The sequence below is a fragment of the Grampus griseus genome (assembly GCF_964374135.1).
Source record: "Grampus griseus genome assembly, chromosome: 10".
NCBI lineage: Eukaryota > Metazoa > Chordata > Mammalia > Artiodactyla > Delphinidae > Grampus > Grampus griseus.
The window spans coordinates 65,692,779-65,712,078 of NC_139004.1; the positions used below are offsets into that span (position 1 = coordinate 65,692,779).

General features: G+C 61.2%; 1 protein-coding gene across 1 annotated transcript in view; it reads left to right on the plus strand.

Moving 5' to 3' along the window:
• BSN (bassoon presynaptic cytomatrix protein) overlaps window positions 1-18,789 on the plus strand; it is a gene marked incomplete at both ends in the record, with an annotated part of 84,624 nt that extends 65,835 nt beyond the window's left edge. Inside the window, 7 exons of the mRNA XM_082664646.1 lie at window positions 4,583-5,053; window positions 5,501-12,145; window positions 14,392-16,468; window positions 16,774-17,579; window positions 17,707-17,806; window positions 18,360-18,491; window positions 18,749-18,789. Coding sequence (XP_082520772.1) covers window positions 4,583-5,053; window positions 5,501-12,145; window positions 14,392-16,468; window positions 16,774-17,579; window positions 17,707-17,806; window positions 18,360-18,491; window positions 18,749-18,789 — 10,272 coding nt within the window. The remainder of the gene's footprint in view (window positions 1-4,582; window positions 5,054-5,500; window positions 12,146-14,391; window positions 16,469-16,773; window positions 17,580-17,706; window positions 17,807-18,359; window positions 18,492-18,748) is intronic.
• Window positions 18,790-19,300: the final 511 nt, after the last annotated feature.

Here is a 19,300-nt window from a genome sequence, read left to right on the forward strand (position 1 = left end):
ACCTGTGGCTGGAGCCACCTGTCTGGGCTGCCAGGGTGGGAATTACCCCAACTCTCTGAGCTGTAAAACCCTTTTTACCTTCTTTCTCAAGAGGGAGTCCAGAGCATACGATGGAGGAGGCAATAAGACTAGATCCCTTTTCCCTTTGAAATTTTCTCTGAAAAATTAACCATAGTGCTATAAAATGTGAGTCATTTCATGATTAACAGTTGTTGATTCCAAATTTTTTACCTATTTATCTTTTTGAAAGATAATAGTACCCTCTGGCTTAATTTTTAATTGGCTTTCGGTTCAAAATAGAGTTTGTGAAGAAATTAGTGGAGTTGGAGTTGTTACAGTAACACTGCCCGTTTCTTATCTTATTATAATTGCCAAAATACCAGCCGTGGCCTTGAGAAGTCAGGCCTCCCTGGGCAAAGGGCCTGGCACCTGTGATGTGTGGGACGGGCTGGGCCTATTTGGGGTGGGGGCTGCCTCTGCTCTAGACCTGCTTCAGTCTGCCTGTGGGGTAGTGATCTCAGGGAGGCCTGTTTCCTCCCTTGTGGAATTGGGGGCCATAGATCTCCCTTTTAGGTTTCTGTGAGAACCAGGTGAGATGCCATACTTCAGATACTTGTGCGAGGTCCAACACACAGTCAGCCCTTGAGCCAGGAGACTGGAACCAGAGTGTCCTAAAAGAGGGTCTCTGTACAGGAAAGAAAGAGTCCCCACCAGCCCCTACTACCTGGGTATGAATTGACCCCGTGGCCAGTGCAAGATCCTCTTCTCATGAGGGATGGCCACAGGGAATGGACACATTTGGTGCTGGAGCATGAGGAGAGCACAGCCCAACCATAAAGGCAAACGTTGGGGATATCAGGGACGATTCTTCTTATTCGGAGGCAGAGGTCCCCAAAAGGGGAGCCTACGCATGTCTGGGGACAGGGAAGAGCAGAGCAAGGGTCCGTAGAGGAACAGCAGCACCAGCGATGGCCATGCCTGTGGTCCAGTGTGCAAGTCTTGGGCTCTTTTATTTTTAACCTCTGGGCATCCTTTTCTCAGGAGTTCTCATCCACTGCCCCTGGTCTGGCAGTGGGGCTGGGGGTATGTTGGGCTAGGCAGCCAGTCCGGCATTGCTGTAACCTAGGCCAGCTCCACATGCAGAGAGACTGTGTTCTGCAGGGTCATTCAGGCTGTGTCAGACAGTGCAGGGAGGATGCCCAGCTTCCAATGCAGCCTCGCTGGGCTCTCTTGGCCCATGAGGTACAGCAGCCAGTGATTCCGGAAGGTAGCAGGTCTCACCTGCCTGTGGGGTACCCTACCAACTCTCTCAGATAACTCACTTCCCCTGCCTCGCCCCGAACCCACCTAGCTCCATCTGAAGGTATGCACATCTACGCCTCCCACCGTTATTAGGTGGCGATAGCCCTTGGGGGATTCCTACCTTCCTGCCCCCAGAAAGGAACTGGACAGAGGGAGGCAAGGCAGAAATGGTCATCAGAGCCTCTCATGTCCATCCCCATGTCCCAGATCGTCCCCTGCCCACTTGTCAAAGGGGTAGGAAAAGGGGCCAGTGAGCAGCAGCTCCCCAAGGGCTGGGGCTGGATGAGGGAGAGTATGAGAGAGAATGTGCAAGTGAATGATTGAATGAGGGGGGTAAACACTAAAGGGGGAGAGGGAATGCATGAACAGGGAATGAAGGAGCGGGGTGGGGGTGGGGGCATGAAGTGAGGGGCAGAGATGAGAGCAACGTGAATAAAGGAGGCAGGGCCTCAGTTTGCAGCTGCTTTCCAGCCCCCAGGCACAGCCTGCCTCCCATCCCATCCCCAGCCTTGGCCAGGTCTCCCCTGGCTCCACCTCTAGTGTCCCCAATGCCCTGTACCCTTCTACCACCAACCCCAGAGGGCTGGGGAAGGGCCTCCAGCAGCTAGTTCAGCGGTTTATTTTTAGCTCTTACCTCACATGCCTCCTCCTGCCTGCCCTCCCTCCCTCCCTCCTTCCCTCACTGCCTGCTATAGCAGAGCCAGGAGCAAGAGGGCCAGCTGGGCAGCCCCTTCTGCAGCCTGGCTGCCTCTGTGAATAAGCGTGGGAAGGAACGAAACCCCGGGGAGCATGTGACCACAGTCGACATGCTCTGCTGAGGGCTGGGCCTCTGGGCTCAGGTAAGCAGGCCACTGCAGGGGCTGCCTCTGAGCTCTTGGCATTAGGTCTGTCGCCTCCATCCAGGCCACCCTTCCAAGGTGCCCTTGCTTCATTTGGATGTTACTTCTGGGGTGGGATCTGCAGGCCAGAGGTGGAGGTCAGAGGTTTGCCAAGCCAGCAAGGTGAGCCAAAGTAGATGACAGAACCTTCAGAGGCCTAACCTGGATGGCTGTGTGCATGGACCCAAGGTGGAGTCAGGGCAGTGTTGCCTTGGGCCAGCCCACTGTCTAGGCCCAGTTCCTAACCCCATCACGTTGATCCTGGGGCTAGGGAAGGGGCTGTTCGCTCATTTCCAGAACTCTCTCTGGGCCTTTACTAACACCCCTCCCACTTCTCTAGGATCATTTTGCCACCTTACAGTCCTCTCTGACATGGAGGGAGTTCAAACTGTGACCTCAGGTGATGCTGGGGGAACGTGGATGGGATTCCTGGCTCAGCCCATCCAGCACTCTCCCTAGGCACCAAGTGAGCCCAAGGCCCAGCAAGTGGCCAGCACCCATTGCTTCATAGGAGTTTGTATGGGGGATACACAGAGCATCAGATAAGGTCCAGGGGAGTCAGCAGTGGTGCTAGAGCCAGGCCCTACAAGGAACAGGGTGAGTACCTGCAGGACCTCTGAAGGGTCCCACTCCATAGCTGAGCCCCTCTGCTCAGGACCTGTGTGTGGAATTGGACCTCCAGGCAGAGTTGGAGCTCCAGTCTCAGGGAAGCAGTCTCAAGGCCCTGAGTAACAAGTTTGTGGAGCAGACCTGTCACTCAATCAACACCAAGGCCCTGCCACCCGCCTGACCTGGCCTCTGCTGGGGCCCAGGGCAGAGATGTGGTGTGTAGCTTTGTGGGCAGGAAATGAGGGCAGAATCATTGATACGGTACTTGCCATGGTGGCCTGTGGATGCCAGGCTGAGGGCAGGCATCCTGGAGGTGCCATGCTTCCAAGGCTCTGCCAGGTGGGCTAGGGTCTGACTTGGGCCTAGGGGCAGTGTGCGTGGTAAGGGTGCTGAGGATGCTGGCCCACTCTGGGCTGGTGAGGGCCAAGGGCCACCTCTTTGCCCTGTCCCTGGCTCTTTGACCTTGTAGTTCTGTGTCCTCTGGTTCCCCTGATGCCCCATCCTAGTGGTCAAGCTGCTGGTGGGAGCCTGAGTGTCTTGGCACCCCGATGTGCAACAGTAGGACAGTAGGGGTGCCGAGGCTCTGCATCCCTGGGATGAGAGCAGGCACAGGTGTGTGCTGTTACTCTCATTCCCCGCCCAACCCTCCCTCGTGGGCCAGGACAGGGCCTCAAGTCTTGCCAAGGAGGAGCCCTCACCCTGGAGGAGGCTCCTGGGAGACATGCTCCTGCCAGCTTATGACCTGCTACAGAAATCACCTGCTCAGGGCTTGGGATGCTTGACCCTCTCCCTGTGCAGACAGTGGGACCTGGGGAGTTAGACTTGGTTTCTGGTGTTCTGGGAAATTCACCATTGATGCCCATGTCATACTCAGAATGACCTCTTTGGGGCTCTGGGTTCCAAGAAGGCTGCATGCCAGCCTGTGTGTCCGTCTTAATCATGGCTATGTCTCCAGTCCCCAGCACTTAGACTGACACAGAGAGGGTAATCCTGAAACTGGTGGACTGATGGTTGAGGATTTGATCCCAGCCCAACTCTGGAGGAAGCAGGGCCCCTGGCCCAAGGGCTGGCACACACAGGTCCCGTCGGAAGAACAGCCCAGAGGCCGGGGGAGCAGGAGGAGGCTTTCGCCTGGGCGTCTTTGCTGGCCTAAGACAAGGTGACTTGGGCTGGGGGGTGTGAACAGAGGGGACTGCTTAGCTCCATCCCCCATCCCCCAGCAAGGCTTCCCCCAGACAGCCTCCCCTGGCCCCATGAGCCTGCACCCTCCCAGCACAGCCCTTACTTGGGGGTGGAGAAGGATGGTATCTGAGGCCTGAGAGCGCGGAGGCTGGGGCGGGGCAGTGCCTCTGGGAGGTGCTCCTTGCCGGTTGCTGTTCCTGGTCTGCGGGAGCTCTCACCTGGGGGACTCTGCACCCCTCCCAGAAGCTGTTCACGCCCTGGGGGTGAGTCCCCAGTGCCCCCTCTTCTCCAGACACTGTGCTACTTTTGTAGCCTCCCGTCTCATACAGGTTCTCCTCCTTTTCAGGCCAAGTGAAAAGCTCTCTATGGGGTAAGGAAGCGACCCTTCCTTTGGGTTTGTCTTTTTAACTCTACATATGCCTCTGAAGGATGGGGCATCTGTCATTTGGGGGCAACAAACCTATCAGTCTTTTTCTCCTCGTGCCTTTAGTGTCATGCTTTGGGAGATTTTCTCCTCCTTAAGGTTACAGAAATAGTCACAGGAATAATCTTTGAGTACTTCAGTGTCTTTGTGATTTTCATCAAATTCCTCCTCTCTCGTTTCCGTACAGAAAACCGAGTGGCTCTGTCTGAACTGCCAAACTAAGCGGCTGCTGGAGGGCAGCCTGGGAGAGCCGACCCCACTGACCCTGCCCACCTCACAGCAGCCCCCTGTAGGGGCCCCTCACCGTGCAGCTGGAACAGCCCCTCCGAAGCAGAGAGGGCCACCGGGGCTGGGCCAGCCATCAGGCCCCCCGCCTGCCAAGGCCAGTCCCCTGCCCACCAAGGCCAGTCCCCTTCCTACCAAGGCTAGTCCCCAAGCCAAGCCCCTCAGGGCTTCTGAACCCATCAGGACCCCGAGCAGTGCCCAGGAAAAGAAGACAGGAGTCCCAGCTAAAGCTGAGCCGGTGCTGAAGCCACCTCCAGAGACTACCCTGCCCCCTGGGATTCCTAAAGCAAAGGCTGGGGTGCGGAGGACTGAACCTGCCACCCCCGTCGTCAAGGCAGGGGTTCCAGAAGCCCCCAAGGGTGGGGAGGCGGAGGTCAGTCTCATTTACTTCCCAGGGATCCTAGCTTTCAGGCAGGGCAATCTAGAGAAGGGCTTAGCTCCCTGCGGGACTGGGATGTAGACCTGGGACAGGCCCTTTGGGGCCACAGAGGACAGCAGGGACGCCTAGATGAGGCCCTAGAGGGCCTAGAGCCTGTGAGTTCTAGGCCGATCCTGTGTCTGACACCTTATCGGATGCTTTGCTGGGTTCTGCTACCAGCAGATTTAGTAAAATTTCTCTTTGAGAACCTAGGGCTGCTTGGGGTTTGACATGGAACCTGCAGGTTATTCAAGACCAGAGCAATGGAGTGGGTGGTGGGCCCTGATCCCCCGGGAGGTGGAGGTACCCTTCCCCAGGGCCCTGGGTTGATGGAGAGGGCTGGACCCCCCCCACGAGCCGTCTGCCATGGGGAGTCAGTGTCTGCTTCTCACCCTGCTGCAGGAGCCGGTGGGCAAGCCTTACTCTCAGGACCTGTCTCGGAGCCCGCAGAGCCTCAGCGACACAGGCTATTCCTCCGATGGTGTCTCCAGCTCCCAGAGTGAGATCACAGGCATTGTGCAGCAGGAGGTGGAACAGCTGGACAGTGCAGGGGCAACAGGGCCATGCCCGCCCAGCCCCTCTGAGCTCCACAAGGTGGGGAGCAGCATGAGGCCTTCGCTGGAGGCCCAGGGCCCGGCCCCCAGTGGTGAGCGGAGAAAGCCCCGCTACGGCAGTGGTGAGGAGCAGAAGCGGCGGCCCCACTCCTTGTCCATCATGCCCGAGGCCTTCAACTCGGATGAGGAGCTGGAGGATATCCTGGAGGAAGAAGACTCTCTGGAGTGGGGGCGCCGGAGGGAGCAGCAGGACCCAGCTGAGTCCTCAGATGACTTCGGCAGCCAGCTGAGGCATGACTATGTGGAGGACAGCAGTGAGGGTGGCCTGTCCCCTCTTCCACCCCAGCCCCCATCCCGGGCAGCAGAACTGACTGATGAGGAGTTCATGAGGCGGCAGATCCTGGAGATGAGTGCCGAAGAAGACAACCTGGAGGAGGATGACGCTGCCCACCCCAGGCACGGCCCCGTCAAACATGGCTCGCAGAAGGGCAGCCCCCGGCCCAGGCCCGAGCCCAGCCAAGAGCAGGGAGCGCTGCCCAAGAGGCGCCTGCCCCACAACGCCACCACGGGCTATGAGGAGCTGCTTTCCGAGGGAGGCCCAGCAGAGGCTGCAGACGGCAATGGGGCTCTGCAGGGCGGGCTCCGCCGCTTCAAGACCATCGAGCTCAATAGCACGGGCAGCTACGGCCATGAGCTGGACCTGGGACAAGGCCCTGACCCCAGCCTGGACCGGGAGCCCGAGCTGGAGATGGAGAGCCTGACGGGCTCGCCTGAGGACCGCTCCCGCGGGGAGCACTCCTCCACACTGCCGGCCTCCACACCCAGCTACACCTCGGGCACCTCGCCCACCTCCCTGTCCTCGCTGGAGGAGGACAGTGACAGCAGCCCCAGCCGCCGGCAGCGGCTGGAAGAAGCCAAGCAGCAGCGCAAGGCCCGGCACCGCTCGCATGGGCCCCTGCTGCCCACCATCGAGGACTCCTCAGAGGAGGAGGAGCTGCGGGAAGAGGAGGAGCTGCTGCGCGAGCAGGAGAAGATGCGGGAGGTGGAGCAGCAGCGCATCCGCAGCACGGCCCGCAAGACCCGGCGTGACAAGGAGGAGCTGCGGGCCCAGCGGCGGCGTGAGCGCTCCAAGACCCCCCCCAGCAACCTGTCGCCCATTGAGGATGCCTCCCCCACAGAGGAGCTGAGGCAGGCGGCCGAGATGGAGGAGCTACATCGCTCCTCCTGCTCCGAGTACTCGCCCTCGCCCTCCCTTGACTCGGAGGCTGAAGCCCTGGATGGGGGCCCCCCTCGGCTCTACAAGTCAGGCAGTGAGTACAACCTGCCCACCTTCATGTCCCTCTACTCTCCAACCGAGACACCCTTGGGCAGCACCACCACTCCCAGTTCCGGCCGGCCCCTCAAGAGCGCTGAGGAGGCCTATGAGGAGATGATGCGGAAGGCCGAGCTGCTCCAGCGGCAACAAGGCCAGGCAGCAGGGGGCCGTGGGCCCCATGGTGGCCCCTCTCAGCCCGTAGGCCCCCGGGGCCAGGGTTCCTTCGAATACCAGGACACCCCAGACCATGACTATGGTGGGGCTGCTCAGCCGGCCTCGGAGGGCACGCCAGCCAGCCTGGGAGCAGCCGTGTACCAGGAGATCCTTCAGACGTCACAAAGCATTGCCCGCATGCATCAGGCCTCCTCACGGGACCTGGCCTTTGCTGAGGACAAGAAGAAGGAGAAGCAGTTTCTAAATGCCGAGAGTGCGTACATGGACCCAATGAAACAAAATGGCGGCCCACTTACCCCTGGTACCAGTCCCACCCAGCTCGCCGCCCCTGTGTCCTTCTCCACCTCCACCTCCTCTGACATCAGTGGGGGCCGAGTCATTCCCGATGTCCGTGTTACTCAGCATTTTGCAAAGGAGCCTCAGGACCCCCTCAAGCTACACAGCTCTCCTGCCTCCCCCAGCTCTGCCTCCAAGGAAGTAGGCATAACCTTTGCCCAGGGCCCTGGGACCCCAGCCTCCACAGCTGCGGCTCCTTGTCCAGCTGGCCTGCCACGAGGGTACATGACTCCGACTTCCCCGGCAGGCTCTGAGCGCAGCCCTTTGCTCTCTTCCACTGGCCACAGCTATGGACAGAGCCCAACCACTGCAAACTATGGGTCTCAAACTGAGGAGCTACCCCAGGCCCCCCGTGGCCCTGCTGTCAGTGGACGGGCTGCCAGAGAGAAGCCCCTGAGTGTGAGTGATGGCGAGAGTGGCACCCCGCAGACCTCCCGGGGATATTCCTACTTTGCAGGCTCCAGCCCCCCTCTCTCTCCATCTTCTCCCTCAGAGAGTCCCACATTCTCCCCTGGCAAGCTGGGCCCAAGGGCCACAGCAGAGTTCTCTACACAGACGCCAAGCCCGACCCCTGCCTTGGACATGCCACGGAGCCCTGGTGCCCCCAGCCCGGCACCCACGGTGGCTCAGGGCACACAGACGCCACACCGACCCAGCACGCCTCACCTGGTACGGCAGCAGTCCCCTCAGGATGCCCCCTTTATGGTCATCACACTGGGGTCAGATGCCTCCAGCCAGACCAAGATGGTTCATGCCAGTGCCTCCACCTCCCCAGTGTGCTCACCCATTGAAACCCAGCCCACCAACCACAGCTACAGCCAGACAACACCTCAGCTGCCCCCAGAGCCACCTGGGCCACCTGGCTTCCCGCGGGCAGCCAGTGCTGGTGCAGATGGGCCCCTGGCACTATACAGCTGGGGCGCCCTCCCTGCTGAGAACATCTCCCTGTGCCGGATCTCCTCTGTCCCTGGAACGTCTAGGGTCGAGCCCGGCCCCAGGCCCCCTGGCAGTGCCGTGGTAGACCTTCGCACAGCCATCAAGCCCACGCCCATCATCCTCACTGACCAGGGCATGGACCTGACCTCTCTTGCTGTGGAAGCGAGGAAGTACGGCCTTGCTCTGGATCCAATCCCAGGACGGCAGTCGACTGCTGTACAGCCTTTGGTTATCAACCTCAATGCCCAGGAGCAGACCCATGCCTTCCTCAGCACCGCCACCACCGTGAGCATCACCATGGCCTCATCTGTGCTCATGGCTCAGCAGAAGCAGCCTGTGGTCTATGGAGACCCCTTCCAGAGCCGACTGGACTTTGGCCAGGGTGCGGGTAGCCCCGTGTGCCTGGCCCAGGTCAAGCAGGTAGAGCAGGCAGTCCAGACAGCCCCTTACCGTGGTGGGCCCCGAGGAAGACCCAGGGAGGCCAAGTTTGCCAGGTATAACCTGCCCAACCAGGTGGCACCTCTGGCCAGAAGGGATGTTTTGATCACTCAGGTGGGCACTGCCCAGAGTGTTGGCCTCAAGTCAGGCCCAGTGCCAGAGCCTGGTTCCGAACCCCATCGGGCCACCCCCGCAGAGCTGCGGTCACACGCCTTGCCAGGTGCCAGGAAGCCACATACAGTGGTGGTGCAGATGGGAGAAGGCACAGCAGGCACTGTGACCACACTGCTCCCAGAGGAGCCGGCAGGTGCCCTGGACCTCACTGGGATGAGGCCCGAGAGCCAGCTGGCGTGCTGTGATATGGTCTACAAGTTCCCCTTTGGCAGTAGCTGTACAGGTACCTTTCACCCCACCCCCAGCGCACCTGAGAAGAGTGTGGCAGATGTTGCCCCACCCGGCCAAAGCAGCGGCCCCTTCTACAGTCCCCGGGACCCTGAGCCTCCCGAGGCCCCCACCTACCGGGCACAGGTGGTCGGGGGGCCTGGGCCCCATGAGGAGCAGAGGCCCTACCCACAGGGCCTCCCTGGCAGGCTGTACTCCTCTATGTCTGACACCAATTTGGCTGAGGCTGGCCTCAACTACCACACCCACAGGATTGGTCACCTCTTCCAGGGCCCTGGACGAGACTCGGCCATGGACCTCAGCTCACTGAAGCACTCCTACAGCCTGGGCTTTGCAGATGGACGCTACCTTGGGCAGGGCTTGCAGTATGGTTCATTCACGGACCTACGTCATCCCACAGACCTTTTGACTCACCCGCTTCCCATGCGGCGCTACAGCTCAGTGTCAAACATCTACTCAGACCACAGGTATGGCCCACGGGGAGATGCAGCTGGATTCCAGGAGGCCAGCCTGGCCCAGTACAGCGCCACCACGGCCCGTGAGATCAGCCGTATGTGTGCTGCCCTCAACTCCATGGACCAGTACGGAGGGCGGCGTGGCAGCGGTGGTGGTGGCCCCGACCTCATGCAGTATCAGCCCCAGCCAGGGCTCAGTGCCCCGCAAGGTCTGGCTCCCCTCAGACCTGGCCTCCTTGGGAACCCCACCTTCCCGGAGGGCCACCCGAGTCCTGGGAACCTGGCCCAGTACAGGCCTACAGCAGGCCAGGGAACAGCAATCAGACAGCTGCTGCCATCCACAGCCACTGTGCGTGCAGCCGACGGCATGATCTACTCGACTATCAACACTCCAATTGCTGCAACACTGCCCATCACCACCCAGCCTGCCTCAGTACTGCGGCCCATGGTGCGTGGTGGCATGTACAGGCCTTATGCATCCGGAGGAGTCACAGCCGTGCCACTCGCCAGCCTGACACGCATGCCCATGATTGCCCCCCGGGTACCTCTTGGGCCCACAGGGCTATACCGATATCCTGTACCAAGTAGATTCCCCACTGCTTCCAGCGTTCCACCTGCTGAGGGTCCTGTCTACCTGGGGAAGCCTGCTGCTGCCAAGGCCCCAGGGGCTGGGGGCCCACCAAGGCCAGAGCTGCCAGCAGGGGCTGCTCGGGAAGAGCCTCTTTCCACAGCCACCCCTGCTGCTGTCAAGGAGGCTGTAGCAGCCCCAGCCCCAGCCCCAGCCCCAGCGGCTGGCCAGAAGCCGCCGGTAGATGCTGCTCCTGGGGGCGGCAGTGGGGCCCTCAGCCGGCCAGGGCTCGAGAAGGAGGAAGCATCACAGGAGGAGAGGCAGCGGAAGCAGCAGGAGCAGCTGCTACAGCTGGAGCGAGAGCGGGTGGAGTTAGAAAAGCTGCGGCAGCTGCGGCTGCAGGAGGAGCTGGAGCGGGAGCGTGTGGAACTGCAGAGGCACCGCGAGGAAGAGCAGCTGCTGGTGCAGCGGGAGTTGCAGGAGCTGCAGACCATCAAGCACCATGTGCTGCAGCAGCAGCAGGAGGAACGGCAGGCTCAGTTCGCACTGCAGCGGGAGCAGCTAGCACAGCAGCGTCTGCAGCTGGAGCAGATCCAGCAGCTGCAGCAGCAGCTGCAGCAGCAACTGGAGGAACAGAAGCAGCGGCAGAAGGCTCCCTTCCCTGTGGCCTGTGAGGCACCCGGTCGAGGGCCTCCCCCAGCTGCCACAGAGCTGGCTCAGAACGGCCAGTACTGGCCACCCCTGACCCACGCAGCCTTCATTGCCGTGCCTGGGCCTGAGGGGCCTGGGCAGCCTCGTGAGCCCGTGCTGCACCGGGGTCTCCCCAGCTCCGCCTCGGACATGTCACTGCAGACTGAGGAGCAGTGGGAGGCAGGCCGTAGTGGTATCAAGAAGCGGCACTCCATGCCACGCCTGCGGGATGTGTGCGAGCCAGAGTCAGGGCCTGAGCCCTGTGTGGTCAGGAGGATTGCAGACAGCAGCGTGCAGACGGATGATGAGGATGGAGAGGGCCGCTATCTCCTGACCCGGCGGCGCCGGGCACGGCGGAGTGCTGACTGCAGCGTGCAGACGGACGATGAGGACAGTGCCGAGTGGGAGCAGCCAGTGCGCCGCCGCAGGTCCCGTCTTTCTCGCCACTCAGACTCTGGCTCCGACAGCAAGCACGATGCTACTGCCTCATCATCCACTGCCGCCCCCGCCGTGAGGGCCATGAGCAGCGTGGGCATCCAGACCATCAGCGACTGCTCTGTGCAGACAGAGCCTGACCAGCTGCCCAGAGTCTCTCCAGCCATCCACATCACAGCTGCCACCGACCCCAAGGTGGAGATCGTCAGGTACATATCGGCGCCAGAGAAGACTGGGCGTGGGGAGAGCCTGGCCTGCCAGACGGAGCCGGATGGGCAGGCCCAGGGTGTGGCCGGGCCGCAGCTTGTAGGGCCAACTGCCATCAGCCCCTACCTGCCTGGCATCCAGATCGTCACCCCAGGGCCCCTGGGCAGATTCGAAAAAAAGAAGCCGGATCCCTTGGAGATTGGATACCAGGCCCACCTGCCCCCGGAGTCTCTCTCACAGCTTGTGAGCCGCCAGCCTCCCAAGTCCCCCCAGGTCCTCTACTCACCAGTCTCACCCCTCTCCCCACACCGGCTCCTGGACACCTCCTTTGCTTCCAGTGAGAGGCTGAACAAGGCTCACGTGAGTCCCCAGAAGCACTTCACGGCTGACAGCGCTCTCCGCCAGCAGACACTGCCGCGCCCCATGAAGACCCTGCAGCGGTCCCTGTCTGACCCTAAGCCCCTCAGCCCCACCGCCGAGGAGTCTGCCAAAGAGAGGTTCTCCCTCTACCAGCACCAGGGGGGACTGGGTAGCCAGGTATGGGCACAGGGGCTGGTCCAGGGTGGGACAGGGGTCTCTGCCTAGCCTGGGGGGCCCCACAGGGAGGGGCGTCTCCTGGGGTGGGGGTGGAGTCACCTCCAGCTCCAGAGGCCCAGAGCTAGGAGTCGAGGAACGGATGCACATCTCGATGCACATCCGGTGGAGCCCGCAGCCCAGCAAGGACATCCTGGGCAAAACACACACACTTGGGCCACCACAGCCATCTAGACCCTGCTAGAAACTTCAGCCTCACCCTAGCACTGCCTTTTCACAGCTCGTATCTAGTCCAGTCCCTGCCACCTCCCCCGTCAGGCCTCCTCAGCTCTCCCCTCCAGCCTGGGCCCCTCCCACTCCAAATCTCTTCTTTGGATGTTTCCTGAGAAAACCATAGCACCGACCTGGCTGGGCTGCTCCCCACTCCCCAGCCCCGGTCTGGCTCCCTTGCCCCACAGGAAGCCAAAGTCCTTTGGACTACCATTCAAGGCCCATTTCAGTGGGCTGCAGGGTGCTCTCTGCCTCATCTTGTCCCATGCCCCTATCTGGCCCTCAGCAAATCTGTTTACACACCTGTCTGCTGCCCTAGATAGGGGCTCCTGGAGTCTAAACTTACCCTCGTCTGTGGCTTTAGTTGCCAATGATGTCCCAGGACTGTGAGAGGTGGCCGGCATGTTAGGAAGATGGAGGTTGCAAGGGACTGACACCAAGGACTTTGAGTGCCAGGCCAAGAGGGGGTTGGGATTTTCTCAAAGGCCCTTGGAGCTCCTGGGTGTTTCAGGCAGGTGAGACAGGACAAGATGGGTATCTTAGAAAGTTTCCTAGGCAGAATATGGGCAGATGGACTCAAGGAAGTGACTGCACGGTGGCCCTGGGGAGACCGCCTAGGAGCCAGAGGCACTGGGAGGTATATTTACCCGTTTTCTGCGTGTGATGCAGAGAGGAGAGAGGTGAGGCGTCGGGGTGGGGTTGTGGAGGTGAGTCTGGGTTGTGGAGAGCCCTGGGGTATGCAGGCCAGAGGGGTGGGGGTGGGATCAGGAGTCTGGGCTGGCAGGGAAGGCACGTCAGAGAGGCAGGTGGTTTTGGCTCCGTGCTAGGGTCGGCACAGAGGTCCTATGGGCTGGCCATGGGGGTGCCACGCCACGATGGGCACTCATGGTGTGAGACCAAATGACAAAAGACAGACAACAGAGTGAGGAGTTCAAGGAGGGAAATTTATTCCATTCCATCAAAGGCCACCCTTCGTCCTGAGGTTTGGGGACACATTATCATTTCCTTTATGACATATGGTGAAAGTAGGTGGGAGGCTTTTATGTAGTTTCTTGGCAAGGTAAAAGGTAAGAAGCCTGATGTCAGTCCCCAGTGTGTTTAGGGGATTTGGGTGGCCCTTAAAACCCAGAGGCCTGGGAGCTAGAGACAATGGGAGGACCCAGGACAAAGCTTCTGGCAATGTGGACCTTTAGGCAATGTGGAGCCTCGGGCAGGTGAGGAGGACCCCATGGAGAACATGTTAGGGAGCCCTGACTGGGAAGCCAGGTAGCCAGAGATAGGGCTGGAGAGGCCCTAGAGGAGCCTGGCAGCCTCAGAGAGCGGTGGGCTGACAGGGATGTGGAGGGAGCTGGGGCCAGACCGAGGGCACAGTTTGACAGAGGGTGGTACAGGGCCACGGGAGGAGGAGAGCGGACAGGTGGCTGAATTGCATTTCACTTTAGAGAGGAGAAGGGCAGGAGGCAGAAAAGACTCGGAGCCTGCAGCACCTGACATCCAGTCAGCATGCGCCCCCTGTCATGATCCTCTAGGGAACCTGGTGGGCCCAGGACCCACTCCACTCCTGTCCATGGCCCTCCACTGCCCTTGGCTCCTGCCAGCTGCTAGGACCCAAACCCAGAGCCAGACCTGTACTCTCCTCACCTCAGTACCCTCAGTGGGAGGCGGAGGGTGGCAAGCCTGTTGGAGACGTGCTGTGTGCCAGGCCAGTATTAGACATCAGCACAGAGGGGCATCTGCTGCTTCCTCCCGTCCCACTGCCCCGAGGTCTGGGAAGGAGAAGGCCTGTAAGATGATCACAGGCCCTCCCTCCAAGGCCAGTGGGTGGGCAGGGCAGGCCTCAAGGCTGCCTGGTGAATCGGGGCACTGACGGCGTGGAGCCCAGCCCCTACCCGAGCCCAGGCCAGGGCTCTTCTACCTTGTGCCTGCCAGGCCACCCACACCTTGGGTCTCAGTGCTGCCCGCCCTTCCCTCTGTCTCAGGTGTCGGCGCTGCCACCCAACGGCCTGGTCCGCAAGGTGAAGCGGACACTGCCTAGCCCCCCTCCAGAGGAGGCTCACCTGCCCCTGGCTGGCCAGGCTCCCCCACAACTGTATGCGGCCAGCCTGCTGCAGCGTGGGCTGGTGGGGCCCGCCGCTGTCCCTGCCACCAAGGCCAGCCTGCTCCGGGAGCTGGACCGGGACCTGCGGCTGGTGGAGCACGAGTCCACCAAGCTGCGCAAGAAGCAGGCAGAGCTGGATGAGGAGGAGAAGGAGATCGACGCCAAGCTCAAGTACCTGGAGCTGGGCATCACCCAGCGCAAAGAGTCTTTGGCCAGAGACCGGGGTGGCCGTGACTACCCACCCTTGCGTGGTCTCAGTGAGCATCGCGACTACCTGTCAGACAGTGAGCTCAACCAGCTGCGGCTCCAGGGCTGTGCCACTCCGGCTGGCCAGTATGCAGACTTCCCTGTCACTGCCGCTGCTCCTGCCACTCCCTCCGGCCCCACTGCTTTCCAGCAATCCCGGTTCCCACCTCCGGCGCCACAGTATGCTGCAGGCAGCGGTGGGCCAACAGAGAATGGATTCCCAGCCCACCAGGCACCCACCTACCCTGGCCCCAGCACGTACCCAGCACCTGCCTTTCCTCCCGGCACCAGTTACCCTGCTGAGCCTGGCCTGCCAAGCCAGCAGGCTTTCCGTCCCACAGGCCATTATACAGCCCAAACACCCATGCCAACCACACAGAGCACCCTTTACCCAGTCCCGACTGACAGCCGTACGCCCCACCAGAAGCCACGCCAGACATCACTAGCCGACTTGGAGCAGAAGGTGCCCACCAACTATGAGGTGATCGCCAGCCCTGTCGTGACCATGTCTGCAGCCTCGTCTGAAACCAGCTATAGTGGCCCAGCAGTAAGCAGCAGCTATGAACAAGGAAAGGCCCCTGAGCTGCCGCGGGCCAGTGACCGTAGTGGTGTGAGCCTGAGCCCAGCCCCCACCTACCCCTCTGACTCACACTACACCAGCCTGGAGCAGAATGTCCCTCGGAACTATGTGATGATTGACGACATCAGTGAGCTGACCAAGGACAGTGCTTCCACTGCCCCTGACAGCCAGAAGCTGGAGCCCCTGGGGCCGAGCAGCAGTGGGCGTCCAGGGAAAGAGCCAGGAGAACCAGGTGTCCTTGAGGGGCCCACACTGCCCTGCTGCTATACCAGAGGGGAGGAAGAATCCGAGGAGGACTCCTACGACCCCCGTGGGAAGAGCGGCCATCACAGGAGCGTGGAGAGCAATGGCCGACTAGCTAGCACCCACTATTACAGTGACAGTGACTACAGACACGGGGCTCGAGCAGAGAAGTATATCCCAGGCCCCGTGGGGCCCAAGCATCCCTCCAAGAGCCTGGCCCCGGCTGCCGTCTCCTCAAAGCGCAGCAAGCACCGGAAGCAGGGCATGGAGCAAAAGATCTCCAAGTTCTCACCTATCGAAGAGGCCAAGGATGTAGAGTCAGACCTGGCCTCCTACCCGTCCTCTGCAGTCAGCAGCAGCCTGGCCTCTCGGGGCAGGAAGTTCCAGGACGAAATCACCTATGGGCTCAAGAAGAATGTGTATGAGCAGCAGAGGTACTATGGGGTGTCCAGCCGGGACCCAGTGGAAGAGGATGACCGCGTGTACAGTGGGAGCAGCCGGTCCCGGGTGGCATCTGCATACAGCGGGGAGAAGCTCTCCAGCCATGACGTCAGTGGCCGGGCCAAGGGATACGAGCGGGAACGGGAGGCTGTGGAGCGACTTCAAAAAGCGGGCCCCAAGCCCTCATCTCTGAGCATGGCCCATGGCCGGCCCCGGCCCCCCATGCGGAGCCAGGCCTCTGAAGAGGAGAGCCCCGTCAGCCCTTTGGGGCGGCCTCACCCTGCTGGGGGCACCCTCCCCCCGGGGGACACCTGCCCACAGTTCTGCTCCAGCCACTCCATGCCTGACGTCCAGGAGCATGTCAAGGATGGACCGCGAGCCCACGCGCATAAGTGTGAGGAGGGCTACATCCTGGATGATTCCCACTGCGTAGTTTCCGACAGCGAAGGTAATGGCAGCTGGGGGTGATTTCTGCAGATGCTCAGCACCTGGGGGGCCTGCCCGCCCGTGGGGCCCTGAGCCCTGAGATGTCTCAGTGGGGCTGGCCTGGCGCCTCACCCAGTGGGCCCTGCTGCAGGCTGCCCTTACTGCCTGCTGCACCCGCGCCCTGGCCCGGTTGTGGGAGGGGGCTGGGGCCTGGCATTACGCTTGTGGCTGTGGCGCCCACCCTCTGTTTTCCTTGCATGGCTTCAGCTGGGCCTCCCACTGCGGCCAGCCCGGGGGTTGATGGTGTTCTGTTTTTGGTCCCTGAAGCGTATCACCTGGGCCAGGAGGAGACAGACTGGTTTGATAAGCCCCGGGATGCCCGCTCTGACCGGTTCAGGCACCACGGGGGCCACGCAGTCTCCTCCTCCTCCCAGAAGCGAGGCCCTGCCAGGCACGGCTACCACGACTACGATGAGCCCCCCGAGGAGGGCCTGTGGCCACACGATGAGGGTGGCCCAGGCCGCCATGCCTCAGCCAAGGAACACCGACACCATGGTGACCACGGGCGGCACTCAGGCCGCCACACTGGCGAGGAGCCGGGACGGCGTGCTGCCAAACCACACGTTCGAGACCTGAGTCGCCATGAGGCCCGGCCTCACCCTCAGCCCAGCCCTGCCCCGACCGTGCAGAAGAAGGGTCAGCCTGGGTACCCCAGCTCCGGTGAATATTCACAGCCATCCCGTGTTCCATCAGCGTACCATCATGCCTCTGAGAGCAAGAAGGGCTCCCGGCAGGCCCACTCAGGGCCCGCTGCACTGCAGCCAAAGCCAGAACCCCAGCTGCAGCCGCAAGGTCGGCAGGCAGCTCCAGGTCCACAGCAGTCACAGCCTCCTCCATCCAGGCAGACGCCCTCAGCAACAGCATCACGCCAGCCGCAGACACAGCAGCAGCAGCAGCAGCAGCAGCAGCAGCAGGGTCTCGGGCTACAGCCTCTGCAGCAGGCCCCTTCGCAGGCCCGCCTGCAGGAGCAGGGCCAGCCAGCTGCTCGGGGTCCGGCCCCCGCTGCCAGCCAGCCAGCAGGGAAGCCTCAGCCAGGGCCCTCGACAGCCACAGGCCCGCAGCCATCAGGGCCAGTAAGTAAGGCTCCAGTACGTGGATCCTCCCCAGGGTGGATGCTGGGACTGCAGCTTGGACAGCCCCTTGGTTCCAGGCTGGGCAGAGTTGACGCGTGGTAGCTCAGCTATGGGTTCTGTGTTGCAGCCGCGGGCAGAGCAGGCGAACGGCTCTAAAGGGACTGCCAAAGCACCCCAGCAGGGGAGACTTCCTCAGGCCCAGCCACCACCAGGACCTGGACCTGCAGGTGAGCCTGCCTTTGGATGCCCTTGGCTATGACCAAGAGTACCTGGGCTGCCCTCTTCCTGTGCTGACTGGCACCCTGAGCTCCCCTGCACTACATGCCTTCACTGCTCTCTGAGAAGGTGCCCAGTGCACTGCAGGCCTCCCCAGCAGAAACGAGCCTGGGGTTAGAATGAGCCAATGGGATCACCAGCACTGGGGCCTTAGGGCCCAGGCAGCTCTGGGCAGGGAGCCTCGAAGGTGCTGGTGATCACAGGGCCAGGACCATGGATTCCTACTGTCTCCTTCCTTCCCCTTCCCTTCTCTCCTCTGCCTTCTCATCTTCCTCTGCCTATTCCTCCCTTTCTCCCTCTTTATCTTCCTCAGTCTCCTTTTTGCTGCTTGCTCCCACCCCTTTTCTTCCCACTCTTACCTTCCTCTCTTTATTTCTCTATCCTCCTCCTCACCCTCCACCTCACAGGGTACCCGTGGTCAGATTCCCTCTTAGCTGCTCTCCCACTCAGACGCTGAAGAGCCAGGCCAAGCACAGCTTATGATGGTGGTTTCTTTACCCCTAGGCATGAAGGCTGGAGCCAAGCCTGGAGGGACCCCAGGGGCTCCTGCCGGCCAGCCAGGTGCCGACGGGGAGAGTGTGCTCTCCAAGATCCTCCCTGGTGGGGCAGCAGAGCAGGCCGGCAAGCTGACGGAAGGTACGCACTGCCTACAGCCAGGTCCAGGGTGGACGGCTGCTCCAGGGCCCTACTCTGGCAGAGGTTGGGTCTGGGGACTGGTTCCGGGCTCAGTCACCCAGGCACAGGCCAGCCCGAGGGCCCACCTGCTGCGGCCTAGTGGTTCTCTGGGTAGTCCCTGCCCCTTAGGCTGAGCTTGGCTTCACTGTGCCAAACGGCCTTGACTAGGAGGGAGCCTAGCCCGACTTCCTGACACCTCTCTCCTTTTTCTGTCACAGCTGTGTCTGCTTTTGGCAAAAAATTCTCCTCCTTCTGGTGACCATGCCCTGCAGGGTGAGTATGAGCTGCCTGTACCCACCCTCTCCTGGTGCTCGAGTCAGGGCTCTTAAGTCCTGCGGGGTCTTCTGGGAGGAATGTGGTCTTCAGTAGTGGGTGATGTGGCCAGAGCTGCAGTGTCCTTCCCCTATGAGAGTGGGAGGAGGAAGAGGAAGAGGGACCCTGTGCACAGAGGTCCCAACATGTGGCCAACACAGTAGAGGTCCCCAGCAAAGGGAAGCCAAGGCCAACATCCCTTTGTCCTTTTCTACCACCCCTTAGCCCCCAACAGGGTTCCTAAAGCTATGAGTTGACATTAGGTTGTAGGTGGGTCCCCCTGGGATACAGCTCCTCCCAGCCCTCCTCTGTAAATGCTCCACAGGCTCTTGAAGAAATGAAGGGAGATGATATCATTGCTGTGGAAAAATCTCTGGAGTCAGAGGCCTGGGCGCAGCTCTGGACTCTGCGTATAACAGTGAGTATCAGGACTAGGGTTGGGTGAGGCAGAGGAGGGA